Consider the following 11,312-nt stretch of genomic DNA (forward strand, 5'->3'; position numbering starts at 1 on the left):
CACTATGGATAGATGGAGCCATACTCCTTTAGGCCAGAGTTGGTGGGGGCGCTGGCGGCGGAACTGCTTGCCGTGGTCGTCCACGTCTAGACTGGCAACGTCACCACTATAGCAGGGGACGGGGAATTTTGCGTCCTGGGCCAACTTCACAGGGAACAGTGCCACAGTTGTTTTGGAAGTGAACGCCAGTTCCGTGAATAGGCGTCGACGATGATGTCGCGGGCAAGCCGCGTGGCGCGTCAGGTTCGCTCAGGAAGAAAAGGAAGATCTGCCTCGAGACTCTTCCGTGAAGGAGAAGCCATTATCTCATTGGCAGAAGAAGAAGAAGTAGCCACTGTACTTAGTGGTAGAGGAAGAAGAAGGAGGAGGAGATTCTTCCGCACTGTCTCCTGTTCGAGAAGTCGTATCTAAATAAGCTGGCCGAATAATATGCCCGAAGGAGGTAAGCTACTTGTAAGAGCTATTGTGCCATTCTTCCCCCCCCCTTTTTTTTTTTTTTTTGAGAATGCGGGCGTACGCCTTTTTGCGGCACTTTTGTGGCAACATTAATTATCGCAGAGAGGCGTACGTGCCGTTCTGAAATCGCAGAACGGTGCAGGGTGCGCAGATGATCGTTCTGTACTTCTGGTTAGACAGCAACCTACGCCTCCTTGTGATTGGGATTAGATATTATTAGATATATGTGATTGGGAGTAGATTGGAATAGTAGAAAAAAATGCATCCTTGCTCCGAAAGTAAGGTACCCTGCACTACTACTTCTAAGCATAACTCACTAAAGGCGAACCTGCACTCCGAGTGATATTGGCTCTGTCTTCCGATTTGCTGAGGACGTGGGGCGTACGCCCATTTCGCCGTGTTATGCGGTGAAGCTTCGTTTTGACGTCATATGTACGTTTCTTTAAAAGTTCGAAGTTGCCTTCCTTTTCGCTTACGTGGCTTTATGTAAGGCTTTGGAGTTGCGGTTCTGTGTAGAGTTAGGTTAATGTATTTCATTTAAATCGAAATTATTAACTAAGTAGTCTTATTCAATGAAGTAAAAATAGTCGAGGTAAAAGTCACCATAGTAAATTCTAAGCCCGAAACCTCGCGCGCTATACTCCAGGAGTTACCCCACCCCATGAAATTTTTATGGTGTGTATGTGAATACTGCTTTCGTTGCCATCGTGGTGTTGTCTAGAGTCACTATATAGAGGGCAGAGTAGCGACACTGAGCCACGCCTTGAGCGAGCCCGCCATCTTGGGTAGGTCCGACGCGGCTGCGTCGCCTAGCAACGGGACGCCAATCTCCGCCTTCTCCGCCGAAAAGAGACCTTTTTACACAAACGCGTCGCATCCTAGCGGCGCTCCGGCGAACCCAGAGCCATTTATAAGGAGAGTTTGGCCATTCTCTAATCTTTTGCCGCCTCGTGGGTGGAGCCTATTTTGACGTCAGAGTCATCGTTGCGCCGCCCAAAAAGACCGAATCCAAGCAGAATCCGCTTATCAGCCATCTGATGCGCGCCATATTGATGCTGTCCGTCAGCTTTGTTGTCGCAATGAATGCAATCTACAGGAATATCCGGCTCATGACCCACAGCCGCCTCTGATAAGGGGGGGGTTTGTTGCCAAACTGAAAGAGTTCAAGGACGGAGGGCTTTCGAAGGACAATGTACGCACGTGTCTTCCCTCCTTGCATCGTAAACAACGATCAGCATCAATATGACGTCGGCGACCGGCCGACAACGGGACAACAATAGAGCACGGCGAGGGAGGTGGGCTAGCCTGACGTCGCATGACGCGCTTCAAGTTAGGCTCCTCCTAATGGCCAAACTCTCTCTATAAACGGCTCTGGGCGAACCATGCTCGGAGCGCCTCAAAACAAATCCACGTGGGTGGCAGAAAGGACCAAAACCCGCTCGGAGCGGGACCGACGAGCTCGCGCCGTTCGTGCGGTCTCCCCACTGGTCCCCACTCCTGTCGTCCCCATACTGCGCCATCTAATGAAGACGGAGATAACCCTCTCCGGCGCCTCAAGGTCATGCGCATGCGCATAAGCCGTTATGAATAAAATGTTCATAGCGCGCAGTCGAGCCAGTTCGCAACCCACGAAACCGGTTTCGGATGGAGGCAGACTTGTGCGTAACGCGTTACTAGTAATTGCGTTACTTGTAATCAATTACTTTTTTGAGTAATTTTTCGAGTAATCAGTTACTTTAAAGTCAAAGTAATTTTTCGAGTAATCAATTACTTTTCTGAGTAATCGATTACTGAGTAATTGATTACTTTCCCGGCAGAGACTAACTCATCTTTTAGATGTTCTGCCCCAAGTCAAGATCTTCGTGCCATCAGCCTTTGTTCTGGAATTTCAGAGTCTCTCTCCCTGATCTCTTCCTACACCAGTGTTGTGGTTCCCCTGGTGGTAGCTTTGGGGGTTTAGTGAGTCATGGGGAAGTTCACCGCATGATATTCCACAATCGGGTCAACGTCTTGTCGTCTTCCCGGGCGATAATTACAGTAGACGTACATATTTTTGGGTTATTTCAGCTGTTCCACTGTTGAACTTTTTTTTTTTTTTTTTTTTTTTTGCTGAGGCACACAAAGACGGGTATAATTTGCGTGAATGCAGAGTAACGACAGGAGTAACGCGTTACTTTTCTACTCGTTACTCAATTACATTTGAAGTCCTGTAATTGGTAACGGTAATCAATTACTTTTTTCGAGTAACGGGCACAAGTCTGGATGGAGGGGACTCACCATGAAACGGCGCTTTCTTGTAAGGAGAAACCACGTGACGCGATCGGGGGCCAATCGGGGACATCGAAAGGCGGCTCCGGCGCGGAAAACGAATGCGATACCCTCTGCCCCTATTTAGTGACTCTAGTGTTTTCCTTCTACCGATTTTTAAACTAGAACCTTCCTGTGGCATCTCTGTATTGTAAAGGACATGGACCACTGCCCCACTGTCCACCAGGACTAGAATACTTAACGCTCATTGATCAAGTGGCCATACAGCAACACCCGGCGATGATCGAAGGTGAGACACATGTGTCCATGCGTGTATGACAATCACATTCAACACGAATGCAATTTTGTTTCCATGCGTGAATTAGGGTTCACGGCCTTTGAAAGGCACAACAAATACATAGCGATGAACGCGAGGGCTCAACCTGTCTACCTCATGGCCGAAGGTCAGTATCTCTCAATTTACTATTTTGACGGTAGCATTAAAAACAAATCATTAACAGCCCGTTGTCCGAAATGTTGTCCGATCTTATGTCCGAAATTGGTTTGAACTGATGGAATAAATATAAAATGGCATATATTGTAGATGTATATAAATGTATATAAATGGGAGGGAAAAGCCATTAAAAAAAAAGGTAAATGATGCTAGACGTGTTTGAAATTCAAACTTACAGTTAAGATGGCTTCTATGGCTGCACGTAGAGAAACAGATACTCATTGAACGATGCGACAGCACCAGAGGACACGTGTTTCGCCGTGTTTGCGGCTCGTCGGCCCTGGGTAGCTGCGCATCGTTCGGGATTGGCAAACCAGGGGTCACTCAGCGAGCGATATACGCCTGGGAGGGTGACCGAGCACTCCTCAATGCCACAGTGCAAGCCAGTGAATTATAAAGAGGAGGGAAAAGCCATTAAAAAAAAAGGTAAATGATGCTAGACGTGTTTGAAATTCAAACTTACAGTTAAGATGGCTTCTATGGCTGCACGTAGAGAAACAGATACTCATTGAACGATGCGACAGCACCAGAGGACACGTGTTTCGCCGTGTTTGCGGCTCGTCGGCCCTGGGTAGCTGCGCATCGTTCGGGATTGGCAAACCAGGGGTCACTCAGCGAGCGATATACGCCTGGGAGGGTGACCGAGCACTCCTCAATGCCACAGTGCAAGCCAGTGAATTATAAAGAGGAGGGAAAAGCCATTAAAAAAAAAGGTAAATGATGCTAGACGTGTTTGAAATTCAAACTTACAGTTAAGATGGCTTCTATGGCTGCACGTAGAGAAACAGATACTCATTGAACGATGCGACAGCACCAGAGGACACGTGTTTCGCCGTGTTTGCGGCTCGTCGGCCCTGGGTAGCTGCGCATCGTTCGGGATTGGCAAACCAGGGGTCACTCAGCGAGCGATATACGCCTGGGAGGGTGACCGAGCACTCCTCAATGCCCCTGACCCCTGGTTTGCCAATCCCGAACGATGCGCAGCTACCCAGGGCCGACGAGCCGCAAACACGGCGAAACACGTGTCCTCTGGTGCTGTCGCATCGTTCAATGAGTAAATGTATATAAATGTATATAGATGTATAGATGTTGCAAAAAAAAGACGCGGAAACAGATTTAGGGAAGTTACAAACACTAGTTTATTACATAGGGAGACGCTAAAAAGTAAAATGGTTACTATGGTTAAAATGATCAGGACATTGTTCTCCTGACGAAGACAGTGCCACTGTCGCAACGTCGACCCCTTGCCGATTTTACTTTTTAACGTCTCCCTATGTAATAAACTAGTGTTTGTAACTTCCCTAAAGTCTGTTTCCGCGCCTTTTTTTTTTGCAACTTCTGTAAAACTTCGTGGCCGTTTGATAATCCTTTTACCTCAACCTAGATGCATAGATGTAGATAGATGTAGATGTATAGTATTACGTACATAGTATACCGGGTGTCCCACCGAAATACCCCGGCTGGATAATTCGTGAACAGGTGGCGCCATCGAAGAAATTTCTTTTATGGTGGAGATCCTTGGGACATCGGCCATGAACTGAGTAGTGTGCGGCTCATTTGCATACGCTCACTAATTAAGTAAACATGCTAACTTTTAGCTTTTACTTCGCACGCTTACAGAACCTCTGTGTTACACATCGAGACCTTCAGCGAAAAATATTCCAAGAGAGAAACCGCATCGACACTTCGATTTTTCCGAGTAATTAATAGACCTCTACCTGTTTGTAAACAAATGACGTCATAGTGTTCGACAGCGCTACCAATTTGGTAGAGTTGAACTACGTTCAAAGCTAGTGGCGAACAAGGACTTCCCAGAAAGCCACGGTCTTGAGGGGGATTACGATGGTCTTTGAAAGGGACGAGACCTTCGGTCCTAGTTTTCTTTCAATAGGAGGCAGCGAACTAATGCCCATTCGTGGAACCAAGCTGTCCCTTTCCGATCTGTTTCGGTTTCAGTCTGTCTAGCAACGTCATGATGACGAAAGATGAAAGTCACTGAAAAGGTTAGCCAGCTGTAGTAGTCGAACCCACATCTTCTGGATTGCCGGTCCAGGGCTCTACCAATTGAGCTAAGCTAACAGCCTCAGAACATCAGTTCTCTCATGTCATGATGACGTTTCTCGGGTAGAGGTTTATTGGTTTCGGTTCATATATATCTTGCGCGGAGCAATGCACCAATGCGCTCTTTGGATCAGCTATCCGGCTGTCAATTTCGTGTACCGCGCGCAAATACGGCACTTCCGCTCCTCGGGCCGTGGACGGAAGTCCCATAGGCGAACGGTCGAGTGTTATGGTCGTGTATTATAGAGTTGGTCGTGCTTCTGACAGGAACTGTGTGAGCAAGTAAAATGTGCCTGCAACTATAGTTACTACTTTTAGTGAAAGTAGCTGCAAAATGTGACTCTGTTATTCATGTAGCTTCAGTCATTTCGCCACAAAACCTCGTTTTTCGTTGCATAATTTCGGGCCCTTTCGGGCGAATATGAAGCTCTTGAGAGAACTGATGTTCTGAGGCTGACCTTTTCAGTGACTTCCATCTTTCATCATGAAGCTCTTTGCTCTTCCGGGCACTGCCGCCGCCTGTTAGGCACCCGTCGCAACTTAACCGATATATGATTCTGCCCATTTTGGATATCAGCTTTTCATTTCTATGCATTAGCGATGCGGTAACACAAAACTAGCTGCAATAAGGATGCACAGGTGCAAGCTTCTGCGTGTGCAGACTCCTTTTATTTTTAAGTATAGGATTCCATTTAATTTCAATTTCAATCCCCGTGTGCAGCCGCTGAAGGCCTGGATAACAGTGCACGCTTACTGAAACAATGAAAACAGAAGAAAGATAATTACGAAATATATATACAAAATTACAATGAATGCAATCCACTGGATATAATGGGGATTACGCTGAAGTTTCAACGCTTACAGTATGAATCAAGTTGATACACATTCTCTGTACTTAGGTTTATTATGCAATTATGCACCTTATCCACTAAAGAGGTAAGAGCAGCGTGAATTATTTGCTAGACTCGTCGGTTCTCACAATATCTACGGGAAAGCAGCAGACTGAGCTGTGTTTTGTGTACCGAGGGTCTTTTGAAGCGCACTTTAATGTGAAAAGATCGTTTTCCGCAAACGTTTTACGTGGCGGTGCTCCGAGAATTCTATAGTCCCTTTAACGCACATTGGCATGCATTTAAAATAAACGCGTAACACATTAGGGACCACATACCCGTGACTTATCCTTATGATGCAGCCGGCGATGAATGACGAGATTGCTGCTCCTCATATCGCCGGCGACCGCCCTGCACATCCCGTTTATGTTCTTCTCTTACAGACAGCGGCTATTGTAGTCGTGCGGTATGGGGTCGTAATCGACAGTTTCTCATGCAAGTCGTCGACTACAAAGGCGACGAAGTCATGCGGTTGCTTCGACCTATGCGCTGTCAGTTCTGCTGTTTCATGTCCTGTCTTCAGGTAGGCATCACTAACGACAGAACTAGTGGCTAGTCCAGCGGGAGGGGGCGATCGCCTCCCCCAACGACAACGCGTTCACACGGTGCCGGAATATCCGGAGTGACGTACTGCGCACTTGGCAGGTGACACCGTCCGCGTCTTTTCCTGTCGTCTCCCACGGAATATATTGTGGCTGTGTCGCAAGCAGACGACTCTTAGCAGATGATACTGTCTGCGTCTTTTCCTGCCGTCTGCTACGGAATATATTGTGACTGTGTCGCAAGCAGACGACTCTTAGCAGATGATACTGTCTGCGTCTTTTCCTGCCGTCTGCTACGGAATATATTGTGACTGTGTCGCAAGCAGACGACACTTAGCAGATGATACTGTCTGCGTCTTTTCCTGCCGTCTGCTACGGAATATATTGTGACTGTGTCGCAAGCAGACGACTCTTAGCAGATGATACTGTCCGCGTCTTTTCCTGCCGTCTGCTACGGAATATATTGTGGCTGTGTCGCAAGCAGACGACTCTTAGCAGATGATACTGTCTGCGTCTTTTCCTGCCGTCTACTACGGAATATATTGTGGCTGTGTCGCAAGCAGACGACTCTTAGCAGATGATACCGTCCGCGTCTTTTCCTGTCGTCTCCCACGGAATATATTGTGGCTGTGTCGCAAGCAGACGACTCTTAGCAGATGATACCGTCCGCGTCTTTTCCTGCCGTCTGCTAGGGAATGTATTGGGACTGTGTTACGGGACATTCCCCACGGTTAGCAGTGTACGTGAAGACGCGACGCTAAGCGCTCGCGATCACGTGACAGCAGAAAGCTATGACGTTTTTCGCATCTTGCGCTGTGGCATTGTGGGGAATATCGCGCGTGTGAATACAGGGGAACTGCCCTAGCATATAGTGCGGAACAGCCACGAAGTGAGTGTTTCAGTGCCGCACTGAAACAGCGATGCAAACCAACTGACACAAGTATATGATGTGCTTCCGTATTCTTTTACGTCCAATCTAGCGGATCGAGGTTGAGGCACCTCCAGGGACCAGGATCGGTTTCGTGGCTCAGGACTGGACCGTTTGCACTCCTTGTTTTTCCATCTATGACTCCACTGGACGAGCAGTACTCGGAGTGGTAGGGCCGTTCTGTCCCGCGGGAGTCATGGGCAGGAACTTTACATTCCAGGTCAGAAGGTTTTTACACTCGTAAAAGTTTCTTAAACGTAGTCGATTCGCAAACGCAGGTTCTCACGCTGGGAGGCCTAGAGATCGGCATCATCTGCAAACGTTGGGAGGGTTTTGTGAAGGAGTCCTTTACCGATCCTGAGATATTTGGCGTCAGTTTTCCTTTGGATCTGGACGTCCACCTAAAGGCGGTTTTGATCGCATGTGCGATGCTTATCGTAAGTCTGTTTCGTATAGTCTTGCAATAACATCGTTTTCAGATTAGATATGGTACGTTATCTGTTCTGTGAACGTCCAATAAACATTAAAGGGCCATTACGGGCTAAATCTCGTCTCCTCAGCATCTAATTGATGTCGTTGCAATTTAATGTCACACTGTATTTTTCACAAAAACGTTTCCTCCATGGGAACTATCATTACATTAAAGGGACCATGAAGATATTTTAATAAAAATATCGGTGGAGAATGGCTCACGCGGAAAAAAAAGCGTCGAGCGATCGCCCGACACGCCCCCTACGACTGGCCTGACGTCACCCGCATCATTTGCTCACTCCAAGGTTACACCGAGTCAGTCCGCCAGCGGGAGTGGTCACCTGCTTCTGACGTCACGTCTGGTTTCTCCGTCGCGCCGGCAACGATCGATGCGACTGCCGCAGCAGTCGCATTTTTTGGCCGTGGTTTAACCAGTGCCCGGTTCATACTCGGCATGATGACTGTAATAGCGGCCAGGAATGCATCACATGCGTTTACAGAGGTTTCGAGAATTTCTTCATGGTCCTTTTTAACTAATTTTGGTAAGTATGACGTCAAAATGGGCGCAATCTGCAATCCCTCTGGCAGTATTGCATCTCCAAAGTCGCTTTCTGCCTCCTCATCAGGGCAGCCGGCAGACTGCCATTGCGGAGCAGAGAATGGGAATGTTCGTGTAGTCTGTGACATCGTGGGTGGGACGGCAGTAGACCTCTGACTTCTGACCCCACATTGCAGACTCTGACGATCCCAGGAACTTCACTACCCACTAAGGAATTAGTAATCCAATTATTAAACTAATGGTGGTACTTTACCCTACTGAAGTACACCGACACAACACGCTCCTAGTCGAAGGCCACTACGAATAACATAACGTCGCTGTCCCTCCTGATTGGCCGAAAATGGAAAGCGTAAGCCTGTCTTGGACACTTTGCATTTTGCGTTAATTGTCCTAAAAAGACGCAGGGCCGAATGACCGCTGGCTTCGTGCAGTGTCATGTCGCGATTTAACGGCGTGCTTAATTCGCTTTTTCTGAGTTTGTTTAGTACCCGGTGCTTTTCCGAAGGGTATTTGTACCCTATTTCAGATATTTTTTAGTTGAGTGTGTGAGGACAACCACCTTGGTCCGGTATGGGCTGTGCTTACCCAAAAGAGAGAAAAGGCCGACAAACTGACGTTTTCAGCATTTGCGTTTTTTCTCTCTCTCTCTCTCTTTCAGGACTTCGTGTACTTCGAAACCGGGAAGGTGCCGAAACCCATCCGATGACTTCACGTTCAACAGCGCATCACGAAATTCGCTATTTGCATTTCTCTCAACACATCACACACATAGAAAATGTATTCTGAAAGCAGTTACCACTGTCAATGACGTACTATTACTATTCGATATTAAAACTATGAACTATGAACTATCGAAATATGTGCTCGTATTACTTCCGTTGCACTTCCGTACGTTTTCCAGAAATTTCGAGGGGAAAAAAGGCAGTTTTAGCGGACCGTTCGTAAAACGTGAAGATGTCGTATACGAACTGGAGACGGGAAGAATCCAGAATTTTCTGAATCCGAATCCATGGAAGGCTCTGCGAATTAAACCGAATCTTTGGAATCCTTTATTTGATTTATTTATTTATTTATTTATTGTATGTACGTCAAAGGCCCGCTAAGCGGGTACAACGGCGGGTACAACTTTAAAAAAAGTTTAAAAAGCCAGGGGGAAAAGCTACTACTGAAAAATATTTTGAAGCAGAATATAAAAACTGAAGAAAACATAACCCTTACACATAAGTTCTCGAGTCTGAATTTTTTCCGTAAAACTAAGAAACAAAAGCAAAAAACAAAAGCAATGTGCTACTTCTAAAGACCTCAGTCCAAAGCAACGTAAACAAACAAACAAAAAACATCCGCAAGCCAGTCGGGCTTTCGCCAGACTCCGCAGATGACAATTTTAAAAAGAAACAAACGCGGTTGGTGGATTCGAAAGATTCGATTCGCCGTTTGAGTTTGGCGCATCCCTAGTACCAACCAATCGCGGCGCCGGTGTGATTCGGAGTCGTCGTTGATGCGGCTCTGAAAATCACGTTATAAACGGTATGCTCAATCGTCGAATGTTTTCGATGCCATCTTTTATTGTATCTCTTCATGTTAAAGTACTGCGTCTGAGAAGTTGCGGTTCCTTCGGTGCGGCTTCTCTTACCTCTGTTCAAGGTCGTCAGGGTTGCCAGGTCAAAATCCTGAAAAGTTGGCAACGCGCCATGGGAAAGTAGCCAAAAATAGCAAATTTACTTGGTATGCAGCCAATTCTGCAGCCAGTAGTGTGAAGGCACCATATATCGAATGAAGGACACTCTAATGACTGCTAAAACATTAGCACAGAAATAAAGCAACCGAAGGACATCGTACGGACTGAGAGATCGATCGATCGTCAAAGCAAACTGGAATAAACGCACTGTGAGTACTTTGGCATTATATAGTGCAGGATGGAATTTAGGTGCACAGCGAAGAAATATCCACGAAAGTATCCAGGAAATAGCCAAGCTGCCATTGTCCAAATTTCGGCGCCACCACAGCCCGAAAGTATAGCCAAACCAGCAGTGTCTTTTATATCCCTGACACAAGGGCGCGTTTGAACTCCTTCCCTTTAGGGAACGTTTATAGCTACAAAGGACTAGGATGCCTCCAGTGCCGTGTATGCCAAAGGGAGTCTGGCCATTAATGGAACATGCCTATACTTGGAGCTCCACCCACTTTTTGAGCTCTCTGGCCAATCACGAGCCAAAATACAGTTCGCTATTAAACCCAGGCTATCCAAGCTATATATTACCTGTATTAACTGGGTGCCGACATTTTCGGGAAACTGGATTGGATTAGATTGAATAGGATATTCCCTGACGACCTAGCAACATAATGGATTTTGCGTCCACTTTTAACGGCGCCATCTGGATGGTGAGGGGCACGCCGGGAAGACGCAGAATAGCAGAAGTAGCAGAAGCAGAAGTGCTTGCTAGCAGAACTGATTGGCCGGCAGAACCGCTAGTTGGAACAGACTGCCGGTATTATACGTATTTTAACTATGAAACATAACAAGACTGAACCAAGAACGGGCAAAGGTGTGTATATGAATAAAAGTATGTCATAAAATGAAAATTTTTGGCCATTTGTAGCGTTTTTCTCGCTATTTGCCTGTGATCGCTGTCGTTACTAGGCC

The 11,312-nt window shown here is 46.8% G+C and overlaps 1 protein-coding gene across 3 annotated transcripts; it reads left to right on the forward strand.

The window, feature by feature from the left end:
• The first annotated feature begins 280 nt into the window (after positions 1-280).
• On the forward strand, positions 281-9,525 carry LOC135366029 (phospholipid scramblase 1-like). 3 transcript variants are annotated; one of them, XM_064598682.1, is made up of 7 exons: positions 281-442; positions 2,890-3,013; positions 3,090-3,167; positions 6,552-6,691; positions 7,691-7,858; positions 7,917-8,075; positions 9,327-9,525. In XM_064598682.1, exons 2-7 carry the CDS (start codon positions 3,004-3,006, stop codon positions 9,372-9,374), a joined length of 603 nt encoding a protein of 200 aa, XP_064454752.1. In that variant the 5' UTR covers positions 281-442; positions 2,890-3,003; the 3' UTR covers positions 9,375-9,525. The 3 variants fall into 3 exon arrangements, with proteins under 3 accessions (XP_064454752.1, XP_064454750.1, XP_064454751.1); XM_064598680.1 differs by having other exon boundaries at positions 2,921-3,013; XM_064598681.1 differs by having other exon boundaries at positions 2,921-3,013; positions 6,609-6,691.
• Positions 9,526-11,312: the final 1,787 nt, after the last annotated feature.

The sequence above is a fragment of the Ornithodoros turicata genome, chromosome 8 (assembly GCF_037126465.1).
Source record: "Ornithodoros turicata isolate Travis chromosome 8, ASM3712646v1, whole genome shotgun sequence".
NCBI classification, from domain to species: domain Eukaryota; kingdom Metazoa; phylum Arthropoda; class Arachnida; order Ixodida; family Argasidae; genus Ornithodoros; species Ornithodoros turicata.